Consider the following 24,977-nt stretch of genomic DNA (forward strand, 5'->3'; position numbering starts at 1 on the left):
GACTACTCAAGATTTAAAATAAATAAAGTACTGATACATGTTTAATAGAAGCATACGTGAACCCAGACGAGTCAGTGTTGAGCGGAATATTCGTGGAATGATATATTTATATTTCATATTTAATATATTATATTTTGTGTTTTATATTTTAAATATTATATTTTATGTTTTATATTTTGTATTTTATATTTTATGTTTTATTTTTTACCTTTTACATTTTGTATTTTAAATTTTATATGTTATATTTTATAAATTATTTTTTATATTTTAAATATTATATTTTTTATTTTATAAAATATATTTTATATTTTTTATTTATTTTATTTTTTACTTTTTATATTTTATACGTTACATTTTATATTTCATATTTTAAATTTTATATTTTATATATTATAATTTTTATTTTATATTTTATAAACTGTATTTTGTATTTTACATTTAATATTTTTTATTTTTTATATCATACTCTATATTTTTTGTTTTATATTTTACATTTTATATGTTATATTTTATTATTTATATTTTATAAACTATATTTTTTATTTTACTGTTTATATTTTTTTATTAAAGTTTTTAAATTTTATATTTTATTTTTTAATTATTACTTTTTAAAATTCATATTTTTATTTTATATTTAATATATTATATTTTGTATACTTTATATTTTATATTCATATTTTTTATTTTAATTTTTTTATTTTAAATTTTATATTTTATATTTTTAATTTAATTTTTTATATTTTATACATTATATTTTTTTTATACTTAATTTTATTTTTTATATATTATATTCTATATTCTATTTTTTATGTTTTAATATAAAATATATTTTGTATTTTATATATTTTATATTTTATATTTTTTATTTCTTATTTTATATTTTATGTTTTATATTTTACATTTTGTATTTTGCATTTTAAATTTTATATGTTATATTTTATAATTTATTTTTTATATTTTTTAATGTATTATATATTTTATTTTATAAAATAAATTTTATATTTTTTATTTATTTTATTTTTTACTTTTTATATTTTATACTTTACATTTTATATTTCATATTTTAAATTTTATATAATATATTTTTTATTTTATATTTTATAAAAAATATTTTATATTTTAAATTTTATATTTTGTATTTTATGTTTCATATTTTTTGTTTTATATTTTTATTTCATATTTTTATTTTATAAAATATATTTTATATTTTACATATTATATTTTGTATGTTATATTTCATATATTATGTATTATATTTTATATTTCATATTTTATATTTTAAGTTTTATATTTTATGTTTTATATTCTATATTTTAGGTTTTATATTTTTTATTTCTTATTTTATATTTAATGTTTTATATTTTATATTTCGTATTTTAAATTTTATATTTATTATGTTATATTTAATATTTTATAACTTATATTTTATATTATATATTTTTTTTTATTTTATATTTTATAAAATATATTTTATATATTTTTTATTTTATATTTTAAATTTTACATGTTATACTTTACATTTTATATTTCATAATTTTATAATTTATTTTTTATATTTTTTAATGTATTATATTTTTTATTTTATAAAAAAAATTTTATATTTTTTATTTATTTTATTTTTTACTTTTTATATTTTTTTGGGTGACGTAGGGGATGGAAGATACCAAGGAACGTTCCTGACCGGTTTTAACATGGCAAAGCCCAGGATTTATCTTGGTCCCTCTTTCATCTCAAGTGGACACTGACCTCCCCGTGGTGTCACCTGTGGAACTGCCTTTAACACCCGTTAAAGGTAGTGAGCTAAAATGTGCCGCGCGTTCTCCCATAAGAACGTTAAAAATTTGGGTTTGGGCGTAGGTTTAGTTACCCTCCCCTAGAAAAAACAGCATACTATGAAAAAACGAAAGAAAAGAAAAACACCCCCCTCTAAAGTTGACGAACCCCGCAAACGTTTTAAGGACCATGATCTGCGAATCTGCACCTGGAATTTTCGCACTCTTTATAGAGAAGGTGCAGTCTTCGCATTGGCAGACGTACTTGAAAAGTACAAGGCCGATATTACTGCCAAACAGGAAATACGATGGATTGGGAAAGGTGTCACAACAACACCTAAAGGTGACGCACTGTATTATAGCTGCCATGATGTAAAGCATGAGTTTGGTTGCGGATTTGTAGTTAGTCGGAGACTAAAACATCTGGTATCCAGCTTCACTCCAGTGAATGAAAGACTTGCTGCAATTCGAATAAAAGCTAAATTCTTCAACATCAGCTTTATTTGCGCTCATGCTCCCGCTGAAGAAAAGGACGAACAGACCAAAGATATATTTTACGAGCGCTTAGAAGAAACATATGACCTGCCCATGACATTAAAATCATTCTAGGCGAATTTAATGCCAAAATTGGAAAGGAGAATATCTTTGGCCCAACAGTCGGGAAATTCAGTCTCCACAGTGAAACATCTGACAATGGTATGAGGCTTATTTATCAGATTTAATCATCTCGATATTCATAAGGGCACCTGGCTGTCTCCAGATCAGAAAACAAGAAATCAAATTGATCATGTTGTGATAGATGGAAGACATTCATCAAGCGTGTTGGATGTACGATCGTTCCGAGGCGCAAACATTGATTCGGTCCACTACCTTGTTGCAGCAAAGGTACGCACCCCGCTTAAACGTAGCAAACAAAGTACGAATAGACACAATACGAAAGTTAGACATCGGTAAGCTGCAATCACAACAGATAGCCACAGCACATTCCACTCAACTAGCCCAATTGCTTAATCAAAGCACTCCTCATCCCGATAACATATCAGCGCAATGGCAAAGCATTGCCCACTCCATGCAAACAGCCGCAAAATCCATACTTGGATACCAGAGGCCTCCACCAAGGAATCCATGGTATGATCAGGAGTGTCGTGCTGCCACCGAAGAGAAAAATGCGGCATATAGGGATACTTTACAATCCGTAGCAACGCGTAGCGCACGAGAGAGATACAGGGAGAAAAGGAGAGAGGAGAAACGTCTTTTCCGCAGGAAAAAGAGAGAGATGGAAAAGCGGGAGTGTGAAAAAATCGAGATGTACAGGAGCCAGAATGAAGTCCGAAAATTCTACCAAAGAGTCAAGCATCAAACTGATGGCTTTGGTACAGGCACATCCTTCTGTAGAGACCAGCAAGGTAATTTGGTAACTGATACAGATAGTGTACTCAGGATATGGAAAGAACATTTTTCAAAACTGTTGATATCCAATAGCAGCGAAGACGACGAAGATACCACAGTCCCAATCCCAGGAGATGGTATTGAATGTATACCGCCCAGCCAAGATGAGGTAAAGACAGCAATAAATCGGCGGAAGAATAATAAGGCAGCAGGAGCCGATGGCTTACCAGCCGAGCTGTTTAAAACAGGAGGCGACACGCTGATAAGGTGTATTCATTAGCTAGTTAGCATCATCTGTCAGGAATAACGAGTACCCGGCGATTGGAACCTGAGTATCCTGTGCCCTGTCCACAAGAAGGGAGATAAGACTGTATGCTCTAACTATTGCTTACAAGATCGTGTCAGGGATATTGTGCGAACGACTAAAGCCTATGGTCAACGAGATAATTGGACCATACCAATGCGGCTTTAGACCTGGCAAGTCCACCATTGACCAGATATTTGCCCTGTGGCAAATCCTGCAGAAGACCCAAGAGATGCAGATCGACACCTACCACCTTTTTGTCGATTATAAAGCAAACTTCGACAGCCCGCTGCGTTCAAAGGTATTCCAAGCCATGTCTGAATTTGGTATCCCCGCAAAGCTCATTCGGTTTTGTAAAATGACTTTAACTGACACGAGGTCCTTAGTTAAAATAGGAAAGAACCTCTCCGAAGAGTTTGGCACCAAAAGGGTTTTCAGACAAGGAGACAGCCTTTCGTGTGATCTCTTCAACATCCTGCTGGAAAAGGTTATACGAGAGGCAAACGTCAAAAGAAGTGGCACAATCTACACCAATAGCCACATGTTACTAGCTTATGCTGATGATATAGACATCATGGGACGATCAGTAAAAGAAGTAACTGATACCTTTATGAAGGTCGGAGGAGAATCTGCTAAAGTGGGTCTGGCGGTAAACGGTGAGAAGACCAAGTTGATGGTGTCGACGCGCAATGCGTCCATTGAGCTCGGACCGACTGTGGAAGTTGGTTCCTATAATATTGAGGTAGTAAAAGACTTCGTCTACCTCGGCACCTCCGTAAACACGACAAACGACATCAGTTGTGAAATAAAAAAGAAGAATTGTATTGGCCATCAGATATACTACTTTGGTTTAAGTAAGCAGTTTAAAAACAAAGCCACATCTCGTCAAACATAAATAACACTCTACAAAACACTGATACTACCCGTGCTGATGTATGGCTCCGAAGCCTGGGTACTTGCGCAAGCAGACACGGCAGTGCTTGGTGTGTTTGAGAGAAAAATTCTTCGAAAGATCTACGGACCAATCTGCGTTGACGGTGAATATCGACGTCGCATGAAACAAATAGAGAGGAATGGAGATCTCTTCTTAGTTCGGCCTATAGAACAAATGTTCTGTAATGGGCCAGCTAAGTAAGTAGTATTTTATATTTTACATTTTAGATTTTAAAGTTTATATTTAATTTTTTATATTTTATATTTGTATTTTATATTTTACATTTTATATTTTAAATTTTATATATTTTATATTTTCTATTTCATATTTAATATTTATTGTTTTATATTTTAAATTTTATATTTTAATTTTTTATTTTTATTTTATATTTTATGCTTTACATTTTATATTTCATATTTTTTATATTTTATATTTTATTTTACATATAATATTTTTTATTTCATATTTTATAAAATATATTTTATATTTAATTTTTTATTTTTTTATTTGTATTTGTATTTTATATGTTGTATTTTATATTTCATATTTTATATATTACTTTATATTTTATGTTTTATATTCTGTATTTTAGCTTTTATAATTTATATATTTTTTATTTCTTATTTTATGTTTTATATTTTACATTTTGTATTTTATATTTTATATTCTATATGTTATATTTTACATTTTGTAATTTATATATTATTTTTTATATTTTATATATTACATATTTTTTTTAATTTTTTTTTATATAATTTTATTTTAAATTTTATATTTTTTTACTTTTAATTTTTTTATTTTATACTTTACATTTTATATTTCATATTTTTGTTTAATATTTTAAAATTTATATTTTCTATATTTTATTTTATACTTTTTAAAATATATTTAATATTTTTAATTTTATATTTTTTATTCTGTATTAAATATTTCATATTTATTATTTTATATTTTAAATTTTATATGTTATATTTTATATTTTACATATTATATTTAATATTTCATATTTTATGTTTAATATTTTATATTTTATGTTTTATTTTTTAATTTTTATATTTTAAATTTTATACGTTTTAAATTTTATACGTTATATTTTATAATTTATATTTTTTTATGTTTTTTTATTAAATGGTTTTATTTATTTTATATTTTAAATTTTATATTTTATAAGATTTTTTTACTTTTAATTTTTTATATTTTTTACTTTAGATTTTATATTTCATATTTTTGTTTAATATTTTAAAATTTATATTTTCTATATTTTATTTTATATTTTTTAAAATATATTTAATATTTTATATTTTTTAGTTTGTATTAAATATTTCATATTTATTATTTTATATTTTAAATTTTATATTTTTCTATTTTATATTTATATTTTATGTTGTGTATTTTATATTTTATATTTTAAAATTTATATTTTGTATTTTATATTTTATGTTCTATAATATATTGATTTTGTCCCTTCGGGGAAATTTCTTAGAAATAAGTTTTTTATTGTCAATGTAAAAAATATTGCTTATTTTTTTGTTGTTCGTAGTTTTTCAAAAATAAAACCTTTGGAAACTCTAAAGAAGCTTTCAAGCCTTTACAAAAAGCTTTATAGCCAGTAGCTATGAACGGGAAATACCTGGAAATTTGTTGTTCTCGTTGCAGTGCATTTCTCTCTCTCTCCCCCATCACAATGTCTCTTTTAACTACAACAAATAAAATATATGCAAATATGTTGCTTTATCTTGTGTGTGTGTGTATGTGTTGTGGCAAGTGAGTGTGTCAGCATTCAATATCTTATTTGTACTGACAATGTTGTTGGTTTGCTACGTTTCGGTTTGTGTGTCACTGTGACACAGTGACATATACGATACAATGGATTTTAATAAAATTTGCATTGTATACAAAATGCAGTAATACCAGAACACACTGGCGGCACTCACACAGACACAGTTACTGCAAACATTAAGTCACATTTGTATGATGGATTCCAATACTTTGTGTCTTTGTGACAAAGTGGTGGTACTGCATACCTTCTCATGCCAACCATACCAATTTATTGGTGGTGCCACTGCTGCTTGCCTTGCATTTCTGCATTTTCTTTTGAACCTCTTTGAACGTACACACTTGCCCACTTTCGCTTGTATAAATATCAGCAAAAATTTTCACGTGTCTTTTTAGTTTTTATTTTGTACTATTTTCCCTTAATCGCAGCGTATTGAAAAGTAAAACCTGATTAATTGGATTTGATTTAAATCCAACAACAACAAAAAAATAAAAAACGACATGAAACACATACCCAAATAAATAAAACATTGCCTGTAAGTTGCTGCTGCTGTTTTTGCCATCAAACATTTAATGCTTTCAGGCAACTCTGTTGCTCGCTCCATCATCCTCATCATCGGCAGCAAAATTTTACGAATTAAGCCAGAACAATTCAACAACAACAACAGCAGCAACAACAATAATAATAACAAGAAGAATCACATGAAATGAAAATGGGTTAACTCGATGCAATTTAATGAAATCGCATGGAAAATTTGTTTCGTCTGAAACGAAACTACTATGTAGAGATTTTCCAAGGGGAAACAGTGGTTTAGTTGAACTGAAGTTGATGAAAACATGCTATAAATCCTTTTTTACATTAAACATAAAATTATTATCAAATAATAATGTGAATAACTCCTTCTATAGGATGTCAACGTGGCACAATGTACACCCGCCGTGTATACTGAATTTCTGAGTTCGATTCTCAGGCTAGAAAATATTAAATTTTTAGACATTGCCCACAAGTGGAGTCTTCACACAGGCCATAAAAAGCAGTTTCATCGGCGATAAAAGCAGTTTCCTTACCATTGAACCAATATGTCTTGATCTGCACTTGTTTTTATGAGAGAAGTCTCCCTTGTCACTTCCGGGTTGTTTGTGAGGACATCTATAGAGAATGAGACTGTTACATGAAAATAAACTTTAAATAAAAATATTTCGATTTATATTTTAGGGAATAAAACATTTCTCTTTATGACTAAATAAAGGTTATTCATATTGATACGACCTAAAATTTTTCTCATCGAAAGTGAAGTCTAACTAGCTTAAGCGGCTGGTTAATTAGCACTATTCCATCTGCCATCGCCCACCAACATAAAAATGAATGCCACTTATCTAATCGTGTCCTTGTGAGCACAGTTCAGATACAACGGTATATTTTTTTTCCTTAATAAGTCACTATTTCACAAGATATGGCTCCGAATAATAATACAACCACGAATTAGAAATTTATTCCGCTGCTGGATATGCCAGGTCAATATTATTAAAATACTAATTTTAATAATTTCACGTTGGAGTAGAGCTTAATGACCGATAGTTTTTGTAAGTGAAAAAGGAAAGCCGAAGATTCGAACCCACACAATCACCACTGTGTGACCCGTTTCGCCGTTGCTTAAGCGGCTCATCCGTCATATTGGCTGTGGAGTGGCTTTATTGTCATCGAACCTTCTTTCAAATGTTTTTACAGTGGTGGATTTGTCCGCTCAATCTGTATGGCTTCATAGACAGTTCGTATATTCCAGAAAGTTGTTTACTAATATTTTTGCTACATTAATGTGGCTGGAGCCAGAAACCGATAACAGAGGTTAAAAATCACAATTATTTTGGCCATTAAGAACCGTTTCTACAAAGTTCATACGATCTAGAAAGAAGTGTTGATGGTTGTTTGCTTCAATTCTGATTGGTTTGATATCTGTAGACTTTCACCTTTTATTTTATTTGCTCCAAATTATTATTCTTTAAGACGAGAGCTACAACTTTGCTTCCACGAGTAAACTCAAATTCTCAGCGATTTAGAAGATATGAGCCTGATAAAATGATCCCTTTTGACATCAAGGCCTTAGGTCTTTGTGGGCCCAGAACCGCGAAAGTGATAGAGAAAAACTCCGGGACACGTGTTTTCATATTTTTGGTCTTCTATTACGCTGCGGTGTCAGAATATGGTTAATAAATAAACCAGGGATAAATATGGAATAATATGGTAAGTACACTTTGGAAAAAGTACATCTCGTCCTGAATTGTTATAAAATTCAGAGCTCCAAATACTCGCTCGAATTCCACTAGCGATGGAAACTCTTCTCGAATTCCAGAAAGTTGAGGGGGGCAACTTACCCCCTTCCAACTAACAAACAAAAAATTATCCCACCACCAAATAAACTTGCCCCACACCCACAAAAAAAATATTGCACCCAAAAAAAAAAAAAAAAAAAATAACCATCTCCTCCCCAAATTTTCACTCGCGAGTAAATCGGAGCTCTGATAAAATTCTTTAGAACAAGTTTTTCTTGCGGGCCCAAGTTTTCAGGGGACAACTCCAGCCTTCCGGCACCACCTAAACTAGGTAGTACGTTAGATAAACATCGAAACGAGAAAATGATGTGGCCCAAACGTTGTAACTTGTATAACTTCTTACAGACTCGGATTATGTGTGAATATTGACAACAGTCGAAATCGCTTATAACGTCGTCGTTTATAACGTCATATCGGTTATAACGACGATATCCAAAAGTCCCAAATCTCTGGGGCCATTTACAGCCCTATCGCTTATAACGACATATCGGTTATAGCGACAAATTCCGTCGGTCCCTTGACCGACGTTATAAGCGATTTCGACTGTAGTGCAGTTTAAGGACTCTTCTGGGATCGTTTTTAAATGTTTACCCACATGTTGTGTATGCGGCCTTAGTTACGATGGTACTATTTTCGAGGGCAAGTCCAAATTTCCTGAGAAATTGGCCCAAAAACGCAAAAAGTCCTTTAGACATCAGAAGTATTGTGTTTACTTCTTTTCTTTAGAACCGAGGCTGAGGGTGTCGAAAGAGCTGTCTGATTTTTTGTTAAATTGTTATTTTTAATATTATTTTGCACATTACACACAGCTATCCAGGTATCAGTCTCTTCTATCAATTTTCTACCAGCAATAGTTCTCATTAAAAATAAGGGGTTTATATTAATTACAAAACCACATGCTAACCCAATATTTTACCAAAGGCATGATACCCAAATTAAATAGTCATTAAATGTCCAGTAAATGTCGACTAAAACGCTTGTTCTATTTTTAGAATATTACAGGTGAATTTATTTTTAAATCTAGAGCAATGGAAATGAAAATATTTTTTTCGGCAACGATTACGGTAGGAGTATAAGTCGCCTTAAGGGATAGGAATTTCATATAATGTTTCCAAAAAAAATCAGTTAAACACGGAGTTGGCAACCTAATGGCGTGAGACATATTTTCCTAGTATGGTATTCATTTAATATATCACATTACAGATGCAGGGGGTCATTTCGAATACAAAAACATATTGGACGACACAATGTTGACATAAACCGATGAGCAGAAAAACGGTCTACGTCCCCATATGTCAAGGATTGGTTACAGGACAATAGAATGAAATTGCTTGACTCACCTAAGCAGGAATCGGACTTGAATCCAATAGAAAACCTTCAGGGGCATATGTACACAATCATTCCAAAATAAAGATCAACTTTGGAATTTGGATTTGGAATTTTATACAAAAAATGTGGTATTAAATTACATTTGAAAATTACTGTAAACTTCTAAGCAATATGCCAAAAAGAATACAAAAATACATCTCTTGAATCAAATTTAAATGGAAGGTGCTTACTACAATGGTCATAGAAAATCAAAAACAAAAAAAAAAAAATCGCCGGAGCGCTTTTTAAATAAATCGCGATTCAAGTTGATATTTTTATACCCTACACCACTATGTGGGGAGGGTATTATAAGTTGGTTTTGGCCAAAAAGTTTGTAACGCATCGAAATAATGGTCGTAGACCCATACTTATATATATCAAAATGAATGTCTCGACGAGCTGAGTCGATCTGGCTATGTGTGTCCGTCCGCCAGTCCGTCCATCCGTCTGTCCGTCTGTCCATCTAAACCCTGTAATCACGCTACAGGTCGCAATTTTGATCGGATCGTCACGAAATTTTGGGTGTTGATGGGGGTCCCAGAGGGGAAGAAGCCTATTGATTTTGGTGATAGTCGGATAATATTTAGGGGTCGGAATGGGCAAAAAACTTATGTGGATAAAAAGACAACGTTTTTTTCCAAAGCGAGTATCTCAGCTTCTATATGGGGTATACCAAAAGCAAAACCTGACAATGAAAGTAGAAAATATCACCTTTCTAACGATGTAAAGTAGGTTCCTGTAGGTGATCAAACAACGAAGATATCACAATAGTCGCAAATAAACCCCAAATTTTCATGTTTGCGATTTTAGTTATAATGACGAATATCACAGCTTTGGCTGGGGACTTTCCAAAAGCAAAGCCTGGCTATGAATGTAGAAGATTCCACCTTTACAATGATGCAAACTAGGTCGGCGTAGGTGACCAAATAGCGGAGATATCGCAATATTCGATAATACATCCCATTTTTTCCATTTTTTGGAAATCACGCTACTGGGCGCAATTTTGATCGGATCGTCACGAAATTTCGAGGGTTAATGAGGGTCTCACAGAGGAAGAAGCCTATTGATGTTGATGATGGTCGGATAATATTTAGGGGTCGGAATGAGCAAAAACTTTATTTGGAGAAAGTAGAAATCCCATTCGTTGTTAGACCACCTACGACAACCTACTTCACATTGTTGTAAAGGTGATATTTTATATATATTAAAATATCACCTTTACAACAATGTGAAGTAGGTTGTCGTAGGTGGTCTAACAACGAATATATCGCAATAGTCGCTAATAAAACCCAACTTCTCATTTTTGCGATTTTAATAATAATGACGGATATCACACCTTTGGTTGGGGACCTTCTAAAAGCAAAGCCTGACTAAGAAAGTAGAAATCCCATCTTTGAAATTATGCAAAGTAGGTTTGAGTAGGTAGTCAAATAATAGAGATATCGCAATAGTCGTTAATGCATCCCTTTTTTCCACTTTTTCTGCAATCACACTATAGGTCGGAATTTTGATCGGATCATCACGAAATTTTCTCACAGAGATAGAAGCCTATTGATGTTGGTGATGTCAACAGTAGTCAAATATAAAATTAAATATTAATTATTTTGGTTCAGTTCGCCTTAAGTCATTTGCTTTAAGGGCCAGATAGGTGAAAACTTTCGTATCTCCATAAAAGAAATATTTTCGAGTGAAAAGATTATTCACAGAGGTAGTGGTGTAGGGTATCATATAGTCGGCCACGTACCGACTATAGCTTTTTCTCACTTGTTAAAGGTTGTTTAGGTTATTGCAAAAAATGGGAATAAAAAAAATGTTGTAGCTATCAAAATTCTCTACAAGATAGACCTTAATGATATTTTCGTAGGTTTTACAACTTTTGAGATATAGAAGTTGAAATTGGGACAATTCAAATTCAATTCAATTCCGTATCGCCTTCTTATAAAACAATGTCATATCTGCAATTTCCCAACTTAAACTTATAAAAAAATGGTACAACCTAGAAAAAAATTAAGCCAGTCTTGTAGAGAATTTTCGCAGCTATAAGATTTTCTCGGGTCCCATGCCGACAAGTCTTTCCGTATTCAAACAAAATCACGAAACCCTTAACAAAAAATCCTAAAAATGTAAACTGAGCGTCTTTATCTCAAAAATGGAACAGTCTGTGAAGAAATCATAAACGTCAATACTGTAGAGAATTTTCACAGCTACAACATCTTCTTTAGCTCCATTTCGATTGGACTTGCGGTCTCCAAGTAAAATCGTGAAAACCAAAAAATGTGAATTTTGACCGCGATTAATTTAAAAATCCCAACAGAATTAAATCTACAAATATAAATTAGCGATTTCAAAAATGTGCTTATTAGTTGTTTTAAAATTTTTGTTTGACTTTTTCATACTATCGCATACAGAAGTTTAATAACGCTATGCAACACTGAAAATGCAATCAACTTCTAGTATGCATTTTTGTAAAGTACATATTGAGACATAGAACATAAAGACTAGAAAGGGTGCATAATGCAAACATGTTTATGAAACAAAGTATATAAACTTTTTATCAACAATAGGGGTATGTTAATGTTAAAAACCCCATTAAAGCGCAATTCGGATTATACAAATTGTACGAAAGCAAAAATTTGGACTCAGGATTGTATTCCATAGCAGTTTGCAGTTCATTGAGTATGAACTTAGCGGTTAAAATTGCCTGAAATTGCTAACTACTTAATAGAATGTTGTTATGATATCGTAACAACAGAGCTTTACTCCATCTATTGACAAATGTTAACAATTAAGTTTTCCAATCTTAATGTATTTACATCTTTGATTGAGACTACAAAAACCTTAGTAAGGTTTTGCCCTGTCAGATACAGTTTCGAAAATGAGTATGTGGAACTTATTTTCGCCGGTTTGCTCTTTTGACACTTTTACCATTAAAAAAGTACAGGAACGAAGCTAATATATTTTACAGCACGGATTTCGAACACATGTTCTGACATTTTTCCAAAAGAAAACATTAAGAAAAAAATTAACAATTTTGGAGATATGGTGCGAAATGTAAAAAAAAATATGGAAATTTTCGATATTTTATAAAATTTGAGGCAATATATATAGTTTTTCGAGATAATTTTTTGTCCAAATATTTTATTCTTGTCCTTATCTACAAATTTGCTTCAGAGGTCAGATGATGATCCACATAGGTTTCTAAGATATAGCCCCGAATTGTTTTAAAAAGTCAATATTTAACAATGCTTAGATGGGGCCATAAAATCCAAATTGGATCTGACACAATAAAACCCAACTAGGGGTTTTGTCGTTTGGGTCGGTATTTGAAAAAAATCTTCAGCTCAAATTTTTGGCACAAGATTACCTTAAAAATGCTGCAAAGTGTAATCTTGAAGATCTGCATAAAAAAATGTTTTTAAGTACCATTTATTTATAAAAATTAAATTAAAATATTTAAAATTAAAAATAAACTTTTAAGTATTTATTTTCCATATTTTCAATTAGTACACGCAGAAAAATATATGTAAGAAATATGCTTGTATCCAAACAATTATATGTTTGCAATATTTTGTTACGTATCTCAATTTTATTTGTTTGGGTACTAACATATTTTTTATGTTAGAACACATTTTTTATGGGTGGAGAGAGGATGTTTGTCAAAGAGAGTAACAACAGGGCTCTCGCGGCTGCAGAATGCTGTTTCATAAAAAGAGCTGTGTCTATGGTGTAATAGGAGACGCAGAAGCGAAGACGAGAAGCCAGACACGTGAGTTTCTTGCTTTGTTCTTGTTAACCAACGTAGCAAGCGAAGAGGAAAAGAAAAAAACGGTATGAATTATGTCGTTCTTTTTTCTTCAGTTTTCTAAATACAATCGTTGAGTAAAGACGGTAAAGTGAGTGAATAAATCGGTGTTTTGTGTTTTCTTAAATAAATCGCATTTAATATTGGTAATTACATACATACATATGTATTTTTGAAATATGGTTCATTCATATTTATTACAGTATATAATCATTAGATTCCAGATGCCGATTTCCCGCTGATGATATCAACTTTGAGGAAAATGTGTTTTATTTGACAACTAAGGAATTTTTTTTCTTTTTAAAAGTGTGACTTTTTATAAATTATTTCATTCAGTTTTTCTTTTATTAAAGTCTGTTATGTATTTCTTTGGAATTTTTCATATTCCTATGTGTCTGTTGTTGCTTTTGCCGTTCAATAAACCACCACCATTTGTAAATGTGTGTATATGATAAAGATAGTCAGTGAGCGTTTACTGAGAGCAAGTGAGCAAACATTTCAATGTGTTTTACATTAAAATTTACGCTCCCTTGCTCTAAGTAAGTGCCCACTGCATGTGTTCGTTTTTTGTGCCTTTTTGGGTTTTGTGTTTGTTTGCATCCAAACATATAATTTGTTTGCACCCAAACATATATTTGTTTGCACGACCCAAACATATGTTATGTTTGGGACTGATTGCAAACAAATACACTGCCGCTCACTTGAATAGAACCCCCCTGCAAAATTTTTTTCAACCTCCATTTTTTCCGAATTATGCAAGATATGCAGTTTTTAAGTTTTATTATATTTTGCTTCATGTGTTTGGAGTAAACTTAGTCATTCATTTGCATTCAAATCCAATTTGTGTAAGAATTAAGCAAGGAAAACAAAATAAAGTCAAAAATTTAAGTAAAAAATTGGGCTCATTTGAATAGAACCCCCCTTTAAAACTTGGGAATACAGAAAGATTGTATTAGAATATCGATGCATATTCACTCTATATTGAAAACGAAGTACTTTCAGTAATATTCAGTAAAAGTATATCCCTCCTGATTAAGGATACACCCGTATATCCTGCTTTGGCAAGGATTCTTCAAATAATCAGGTGTAATGCCCAACAAAGCTTGCTTTTTCATTCAACAAGTTTATTTTTGGAAATGTGCTGTCTCCTTTAGTCGTATATTTTACGCATAAGTCATTCCCATACAGTTTAGACAATATTTACCACTGTAGAATATGGCGGCACCTCCAGGATATCCGCATTTCTTTTCAAAAATTTAAGTTTTTATGACTCGAAGTGTACAAAAGTTTATAAAATCGTGATGAAATTTCTACTCGGGATATCCAAAAATGTTACTCACTACTGGATATGTCTGTTTCAGAACTCCTTTATAAGTTGTCGTGCACATTTAGGATGAAGTAAATTGACGCCCATGTCCTTAGTAATTAGTAAAGCGTTCCAGCACCATAAAAGCACAATTATCGCTACAGAAACAATTTAGAAGATGGTATTCCATTCAATAGACGCGAAAAAATTAGTTATATAGTTACGCAATAGTTTACTTTATGAGGAGAGTCCTTACTAATTATGAAGGACTTTGGCGTCAATTTCTTTCACCCTAAATGCGCTCGACAATTTACAAAGGAGTTCTAAAACAGGCATTTCCAATAGTGGGAAGCATTTTAGGATATCCCGAGTAGAAATTTCATCACGATTTTATAAACTTTTGTACACTTCGAGTCATAAAAACTTAAATTAAATGCGGATATCCTGGAGGGGCCGCCATATTCTACAGTGGTAAATATTGTCTAAACTGTATGGGAGTGACTTATACGTAAAATATACGACTAAAGGAGACAGCACGCTTCTAAAAATAAACTTGTTGAATGAAAAAAGCAAGCATTGTTGGGCATTACACCTGATTATTTGAAGAATCCTTGCCAAAGCAGGATGTACGGGTGTATCCTTAATCAGGAGGGATATACTTTTACTGAATATTACTGAAAGTACTTCGTTTTCAATATAGAGTGAATATGCATCGATATTCTAATACAATCTTTCTGTATTCCCAAGTTTTAAAGGGGGGGTTCTATTCAAATGAGCCAAATTTCTTACTTCAATTTTTGACTTTATTTTGTTTTCCTTGCTTAATTCTTATACAAATTGGATTTGAATGCAAATGAATGACTAAGTTTACTCCAAACACATGAAGCAAAATATAATAAAACTTAAAAACTGCATATTTTGTATAATTCGGAAGAAATGGAGGTTGAAAAAAATTTTGCAGGGGGGTTCTATTCAAGTGAGCGGCAGTGTATATGTTTGCTGCAAAATTTGTTTGGTAAATATGTTAGAGAGGCCTTTTTTTCCTCCGTGTATAGTAATAGACTCACCCAAGTAAATTTCAAAACATATTTTAGTTCAACATTGTGCGTAGATTAGGGTTATGACTTTTCGAATTCAAAAATCACTTTCTGCACGGATGCAAGAATTTTTATACCCTACACCACACTGTGGTAAGGGGTATTATGTCTTTGTGCATTTGTATGTAACAAACAAAAGGAAATGAAATGGACCCATAGTTTCTTTTGGGGATATACATATAATCACTTTCTGAGTCGATTTATGCATGTCCGTCTGTCCGTCTGTCCATGTATTTTAGTTCGCAACGTCGCATTTTTTGTCCGATTCAGCTGAAAATTGAAGACTATAATTTTTTAGCCATAGGAAAAATGCTATTACTTTTGGTGAAAATGGGTTCAGATTTGGACATAGCTCCCATATATATTTTCGGCCGATATCACGTATTTTCTGTACCAAACACGTTATATATGTCCGATTTCAATGAAATTTGGAATGTGTGACTGAATTCGGTCTAGAAATAAACGTGGCAAGTTATATCGAAATCGGTTCAGATTTGGATATAGCTCCCATATATATTTCCGGCCGATTTCGCATATTTGCGGAACAAAACACGCTATATAAGTCCGATTTCAATGATATTTGGAATGTGTGACTGAAGTCTGGAAGTAAATGTGCGAAATTATATCGAAATCGGCTAAGATTTGGACATAGCTCCCATATATATAGGGTGTTTTTTTTTAAGCTAGATAGAACTTTAAATTGTAAAAAGTAACACAAAAAATTAAATTTTGATGAAACTTTTTTTTATTTGTTTCAGTATACTCTGACAAATCATCATGAATAGACTCACGCTTGAACAACGCTACGAAATTATCCAAATTTTCTTTGAAAATCAGTCGTCGATTCGGTCCAGAGCAGTTGGCAAATGACCCGTTGTTTTATCGCAAAATTGTGTTCAGCTATGAGGCGCATCGTGTTTGTTAATAAGCTAAATTGCCGCATATGGAGTGAGACCAATCCACAAGAGACCCTACAGACTCCATTACATCCAGAAAAATGCACCGTATGGTGCGGTTTTCACGCTGGTAGCATCATCGGACCTTATTTCTTCAAAAATGAGGCCGGAGCTCGCATTATGGTCAATGGAGATCGTTACCGCACCATGATCAATGATTTTTTGTTTGAAAATATGGATGACATTGATCCGGAGGAGATGTGGTTTCAACAGGATGGCGCTACGTGCCATACGGCGAACGCAACCATCGACTTATTGAAATCAAAATTTGGCGATAAGTTGATTTCGAGAAGTGGACCTGTCAATTGGCCTCCAAGGTCGTGCGATTTGACACCTCTCGATTATTTCCTGTGGGGCTACGTGAAGTCACTGGTTTATGCTGATAAACCAGCAACAATTGATGCCTTGGAGGCCAGCATTGTTCGTGTTATTCGTGACATACGGCCAGCAGTACTCGAAAAAGTGGCCAAAAATTGGACGTCCAGAGTGCACTTCGTCAAGAACAGCCGCGGTGTCCATATGCCCGAAATCATTTTCAAATGTTAATGTCACGTATTGATCTTTCGAAAAAAAAATTTGATTGCAATTTAATTTTTTGTGTTATTTTTTTACAATTTCAAGTTCTATCGGGCTTAAAAAAACACTCTATTTTACATATTCACAGTGGTGTAGGGTATCATATAGTCGGCCCCGGCCTACTTTGATCCTTTCCTTACGTGTTTCTATTATATAACGTCTATTCCATTGAAATATATAAAAAATCACTCACAAATCGATTTTAATTTTTTTGTTTTTTTTTTTTTTTTTTTTTGAATGAATAAACAAAGGCCTTCTAATAACTAAAATAACGTGTATTCCATTCAAATATTGGAAAAGGTCATGCACCAACCACTTTTGAAAAAATGTTGAATTATTATTTTTTTATTTCTTTTTTTATTTTATTTTATTTTTTTTTTTTTTTGTTAAAAAGGAAATAAGAGGAATCATTGGAAAGAAGCGTTTACGGCATTTTTACGATTGTCAGAATTAAAGAAAATTAGTGAGAAACAAATGCTTTATCAGTTGGATTATCTCATGTGGCTCTAAAGTCTGCTTACAGTGACTTCACAAAGTTGCCCATAATTCTGATAAATTTAAATTTTAAAATCATTTTGCACGTGAGGGTTTTTCAACAAATCACATTATAATTAAGAATTTATGTAATCTTATGTAGAAAATTCATAACCCTAATATACATAGATATGTACACAGCAACATTTATTTGAAGTTGTTCCTTGTGAAGTAGTGATTGAATAGCTTTTTTTGAAGCAGTCCACGCAGAGTCATGAAAAATGCAGTCCGTTCTTCACATTTTGACAATGTCCGATTTGAATCCATTTCATAAATTTTTCACATTTTAGAAATTTCAAAATTTTGCAAAAAAAACTTAAAAAGACAAAGAACATAATTTGTTTCTTGTTAATTATAATAACTGCAATATGTTTGCATCCATAAAAAGTAATTTGTATACAAAAAATAATAAAAGTGATTTCGAACTACATCTTTGTTTGTAGCCAAAGAAGTAGTTGAATCATATGTTGTTGTGATTTATTCACTACAAAGAACTAATGCAAAATGTGTGACAGTAGACAGTATCCTCACTGCACCATGCCCTTGTAAAAATCATGACTTCTTTCACGTAAAAAGATGTAGTCCGAAATCACTTGCACTCATGATTTAACTACTTCTTTGGCTACAAACATTTTGCTGGGTAATTTCCTCTAAACAAAACATGTAGGAACAAATTTAACAACACTGCGTATACATTACATATACATAATTCATTAATGTTATGTATACGTCCAAGGTTCGGATTAATTGAATTATGTGAATATTTTTGCGGAATTGTGCCAATCTAGATCATTATGTAGTGCCAATCGATCGCACGTTTTGTATGAAAAAAAATGGGAATATGGATTTCCTTTCTTTATGCTAATGACATCACTCATACGCTCAATTCTAATATATTTATATTATTAACAAATTTGTAAAAATACAACTTACCTTTTATGTGTTTCAGCGTGACAACTGACCAGCTTTAAAATTTATTATTCTAATATTTGTTGTAACACATAGTTGACAACAACTTATAAAATTCTTATTAACTAATATAAATTATATAAATATATTTCCTATTGAAAGTTTCTATAAGAAAGCAAATTTGTTTAAGTTACCACCAAAATTCTGTAATTGCAGAATATTTTTGTTTGATTTACAATACATGTGAATCAACTATGTTTAAAAAAATTGTCGTTTGTTAGTAATTCGAATGTATTTTGTTTGTAATCGTCTTAGAAAATTATTTCTTCATTATTTTTTTTTCTCCTTCATTATTTGCCAAATCGATTTTCGAATTTATTGCAACCAATAGAATTCTTTCGTTTACACGATATCACAATTTAATAGATATTTTCATTAATTATTAATAATAATTGTTTTTTTTTTTTGTCGATTGAGTTTCGAGTTTGCATTAGGATATAACAACAGTTATTATATACATACATTTATTTTCAACTTACCTCAGACGATGTTAAATAGCACATTCTCGAATCGGTGCTCTCAATGGAAGCCTGTTGCACAATGCCATAACGTGAATCACGATCACTCAAATAGTCAGATCTTAAGCTATCTTGACGTATAAATTCGCCTCTGCTTTGGAAAAGAAGAAAATTTAATGTTATAATTAATTGTGAATTGGAATACATTATTTAAAAAATCCTGAGATATTTAAGGGATAATTGAATAAAACCACATACATTATACTTCTATATTGCTGTTGAACTAAGTAATGTCCTTCGCTCTAACCATGTGAATTTTGAAAACAGTAGGAGGGTTAACTAATACAAACGTAAAACATATAAGTGTAATAGCGACACCTCCAAGTAATAGTATGCTAAGTCTAAAAAGTGAGTTTTGCAGGAGAAGGTCTCAAAATGTGGACATTTTTTTGAACTTCAGTCAATGAACTAAGTCAATATTTGTTTATAACTTCTGTTCGGATTGACCGATCATTACCAAAATTTGACAGAATTTAAGTTAAAGGACATTCGACACCTCCAAATAATAATTTGCTAATTCTGAACAGTGAGTTTTGCAGGACAAGCTCTAAAAGTTTGGAAATTTCTTTGACCTTCAGTACTATGTTAAGTAAAAATTTGTTTATAACTTCTGTTCGGATTGTCCGATTATTACCAAAATTTGACAGAATTTAAGTTAAAGGACGTTAAATATAAAAATGTAAAGAACATGAAAACATGCTAAGTCGACTTAGCATACTATTATTTGGAGGCGTCGATATATTCCCAATGAAGATGTGACACAAACGACAAAGAAACGAAACTTCTATGCCTTCAAACCGACATTATTACAGTAAAAAATATCAATCTAAACAAATCCAAAGACAAACCTGTCTCAAATTTAAACTGATTGTTATCCATCTATGACTATAGATACCAAGCAACGGACCAAAGTGGATTTAACATGTCAATGTCCTAGACTAATACTGGTCCCTCTGCTAAACATGTACAAACATATGTTGCGCAACACGTTCCCCCGAAACAAAAATAAACACTTGAAGTTACGTAGAGTTTTGTAACCCATACAATATCTTTGTACAAAGTTTGAATAATGCAAAGAAATCACTTTTAATGGTCACCTGAAATACCCGAACTGTTTGAATAGAAGAGACAAGAGCGAATAAAATCCAATTTTAATTAGAACGTAATTTGGAATTCTGATTGCAGGTATTAAAATAATCAACAACCATATGCGCGACTCAGTTAACCAACCTGTTTCAAGAAGGGGGCTTAAGATTACAATGCCCTCTATTAAGGGGTGACCCCCACTTGCAAAGCACACAAAATTCAATTTTTGATAATTTTTCCCAAGAAAACTATCAAACTTTTTGTTTTTTTTTCAGAAAATATTTTGTGGTTCTGTGGCAAGAGGCCGTCCACAAAACCCTTTTATTGAATAAGCATTTTGCGGTATATATTTTTTTGGGGTTATTTAGAACATAAAGATCTAGTCCTTCATCGATCGATTTTTAAAAAAAATATTAGATTTTACTGATGTGGTGGACCAAAAAGTCAATATTTCAATTTTTGGCCAAAAAAACTGACGTTTTCAGGTCACAAAAATTTGTTAAAAAAAATCGTTCGATGAAGGACTAGATTTTGATGTCCTTGATAACCCACAAAATTGTAAAACAATCGGTACATTAGTTTTCGAATGAGAGTTGGCACCGATTTCAAAATGGCATTTCGAGAAAAATGCGTTTTTAATTTCGATGCTCCATACAAAAAACAATAAATTTATTCCTTTCAACGCTCATATCTCCGACAATGAAAATGCCGAATGAAAAAAATAAACAAACAAACCTTTTTTTCGATTTTCTGAAGTGGGGGTAACCCTTTAAACCTATATGTTGATTGAAGAGAAGATTATGCAGGTAATAATCTCTTACCAATTAAACAATGGAGCGTAGTTGATACCTAGCACATGGGCTAGTACAAGTCTTAATTGTCGTGTTCTAATCATGGCAAGGGAGAGCTATGTCTCCAATGGATGATACGAAAATTAAAACAACCCTAAAAAAAAACAAAATAGTACCCTCATTGAAGACCACTACTATGACCACGGGCAACGTAGCACCTGCTGCAAAAATAGACGCAAACTAGGGACGACAAATCTACGCCGTTAATGGACATTGACAGACACGCAATAGACCCCCAGAATAGGGAATAACTCCATATCCTGAGAGAAAGCGAAACTCTTGGACTAAGTCAGAAAAATTCCGCCTAAACAACTGGGAAGATGGATGCTACAATTATCCCACCTTAATCGTTTTGAGATGTGCTTCCTCAGCTGCACATGGAAGTACAAACAGAGTCAGCGAGAGTTAACATCCCTTAGTGGATATGATATCGGTCGCAATCGATTGGTCCACCCTTCCCAGACACCATACTCTGTGTATGGCATATGACTGTGTAGATGGAAATGGCCCACTTCCCCACATCCCCAACCCTTAAGAATTGTAAGGCCTGGGAAAGAAAATAAGGACATTTCTTAAAATGTGCAGACCAGTCTGGAAGGACATTTGTTGGCAAGAACCCGAGCTACATCACCGAAGCAGAATTTTGGAAGATCAGTTTCAAACTCTGATTCGTGAGGCGTTTCGGGAGAAAATATCATCACATTGAGAAACGTTTTCTTTCGATCGATCGAATTCCAACCTCTGTAGTCTTTAGCCCAACGACTGTGATGACTGAACCGGTGGTGTCGTGTCTCCGGCGGTGTCTGGCAGCAATTTGACTCCATAGGCCCTGAACGCAAAACCTACTATTGTCGGCGAATCTGAGTGGTAAGGGGCAGATGAATCAGCCACACAAGGTCTCATCCAGTCGGATTGCTTCATCTGCGACTGTCTCAAAAACTGTGAAAAATGGCCAGGAGCAAGGTCGGAATCTCAAAGGAAGGAGCTGGAGCTGAAAGGAGGAAAGAGGATGATGAGACCAGAAGTCAAGTGTCTGAAGCGACTGACATCATCCTCAACATAACCTAGTGGAAAATTGAAGACCTCTTCACAGCAGGCATGGGTAAAGAGGGTATGATCTTCTATGAATTCAAATCCAATTGCCAGGCGGATGATGGAACGTCAGTCGGCTTCATGTGGCCGCTTGCCAAACATTAGAAAGGACCCAACCTTGGACGGCCTAAAAAGGCAGCCTAGCTCTCACAACTGTCTGGTGAAAGGACACACAGCCCATACAAACCTACACGCATGATCGCCCCCAGATGACCTTCTGGTAGAAGTCATTGAAATGTGTGATCCTAAAGGCAGGATCAGTGGGGATCATTGGTTGTAAGTAGAAAGTCGTCTAAGGAAGGTCATAACTTCTGATGATGTGGAGGACAGGAAGATCGGTTTTGGCCAGCAACTGCCAGGACAAGGAATCGATAGATTTCCTAATCCAGATAGTAAAGAACACTGATGCACTTTGGGATGGCTGCAAGTTAATCGCGATCTCAACTGCAGACATCCCATACAGAGTTGTAGCTATGACATGGGTGATACCTCCTGACTCCGATCTGGCAGAGGTGTTGAAATTGATCCAGAAGCAAACAAATGTCTCGAGATTGATAGTAGAGAATTGGTCAACTTCTTCCATGATGGGAGTGAAATTGTAATGAAGTTCACAATGAATAGTGCGAGTGCGAACTACATCAAAGAATGTAAAGGAGAGGGTGACTCAACAGTAACAACATTACACTAGGTTATGGGTTAAATAGAAAACAACACGGATGACTCGAATCACACCTTGGCTGTCTTTCTAGACATAAAAAGAGAATTTAATAATGTGAAACTTGAATTCAAAACCATTTAGCTCCAGAGCGACTGAGTGTCCGCTCTATTGTAACCACTTTAAGGATTGCTGGAATGAAGATTAATCAATCCAACTATAGCGAGTTCTGTGAGGAAATCAGCCACTAGAGGCATCCCACATGAAGGAGTTTTATCAACTTTGCTTTGGCTTCAGGCAGTGACGTGAATACTCAAGGAATTTGACAGACTAAGAACTACGGTACTTGCCTATGTAGATGACGTAGTCATAGGATTTTGTGGAAAACTTTTATCTACGCTGTCTGAACTGATGCAAGGTGCACTAGTAAATGTCTCTCGCTGCGCTTCCTCTATTCTATAACAGAATACTTCTTAAAGGTCTTTGGTAAACAGAAGAAATCTTCTTCTATAGACAGAAGACCTCTTTAAAGGCCTTCTAAAGACAGAGGATCTCCTAATTGTCTTCTTCTATAGACAGAAGGCCTCTTAAAGAAGAAGACTTCTTGAGGGACTTCTTCTATAGACAAAAAAAAAACTCCTAAGTTCTTCTATAGACAAAAGATCTCTTATAGGTATTCTTCCATAGATACAAGGTATCTTAAAGGCCTACTGTAAACAGAAGACCCCCTTAAACTTCACCTATGAGCAGAAAATATCTTTAAGGTATTCCATACATAGTAAAAGGGTGTCACCGTGGTGCAATGGTATGCACACCTGCCTTGCACGTTGAAGGTCGTAGGTTCAATTTCCTGCCAAGCAACATCAAACAATTTTCAACGGTGGCAAAATACCCCTCAGTAATGCTGGCGACATTTCCTGAGTATTTCAGCCATGTAAAACTTCTCTACAAAAGTGGCGTCTTAGACACGCCGTTCGGACTCGGCTATAAACAGTAGGTCCCATATCATTGAGCTAAATATGAATCGGGGTGCACTCATTGATATGAGAGAAGTCTCCCTTGTCCCATCTGAGATGTTTATGGAACAATTATTATTATACATAGTAGAAGAACCTGTAGAGGTCTTCTATATACAGAAGACAACTCAAAGTTCTTTTTCTATAACCTCTAAAAGGCCTTCTATAGACAGAGGACCTCCTAAATGTCTTCTTCTGTAGACAGAAGACCTCTTCCATATACAGAAGACCTCTTAAAGGTATTTTTCTTCTTACATTTGTAAATCTATACACCGAGAACTTCTTAAGACTCTTCTTCTACTCGTTAATGTTTTTTACAGACAGCAACTTCATAAAGGCTTTCTATAGGTAGAATATCTCTTATACATAAGTCTTCTTTTACAAAAAGACATCGCCTTAAACGTCTTCGATAGACAGAATACCTCATATGGGTCATCCTTTATAGAGAGAAGATGTCTTCAATACCTCTTCTATTGTCAGAAGACCTCGTAAAAGTCTTCTATAGACAGAGGACCTCCTAAATATCTTCTTTTAAAGACAGAAGACCTCTTGCATGTACAGAAGATTTCTCAAAGGTAATTTTCTATAGACAGAAGACCTCTTAAATTTGTAAATCTATACACCAAGAACCTCTTTAGGCTCTTC

The 24,977-nt window shown here is 32.9% G+C and overlaps 1 protein-coding gene across 16 annotated transcripts in view; it reads right to left on the bottom strand.

Annotated features, from left to right (window-relative positions):
• The window catches only part of LOC141403579 (protein still life, isoform SIF type 1-like), a 392,764-nt gene that overhangs the window by 326,455 nt on the left and 41,332 nt on the right, over positions 1-24,977 (bottom strand). For 10 of the 16 annotated variants that reach the window (XM_073986229.1, XM_073986221.1, XM_073986226.1 and 7 more), the window contains one exon: positions 19,594-19,723. In XM_073986229.1, the coding sequence (XP_073842330.1) occupies positions 19,594-19,723 (130 nt within the window). Of the gene's footprint in view, positions 1-19,593; positions 19,727-24,977 lie in introns of all 16 variants that reach the window. The other 6 variants (XM_073986220.1, XM_073986217.1, XM_073986230.1 and 3 more) reach the window with 1 other exon arrangement.

The sequence above is a fragment of the Musca autumnalis genome, unplaced genomic scaffold (assembly GCF_047663935.1).
Source record: "Musca autumnalis isolate F117 unplaced genomic scaffold, ASM4766393v1 scaffold_4, whole genome shotgun sequence".
Classification (NCBI taxonomy): domain Eukaryota; kingdom Metazoa; phylum Arthropoda; class Insecta; order Diptera; family Muscidae; genus Musca; species Musca autumnalis.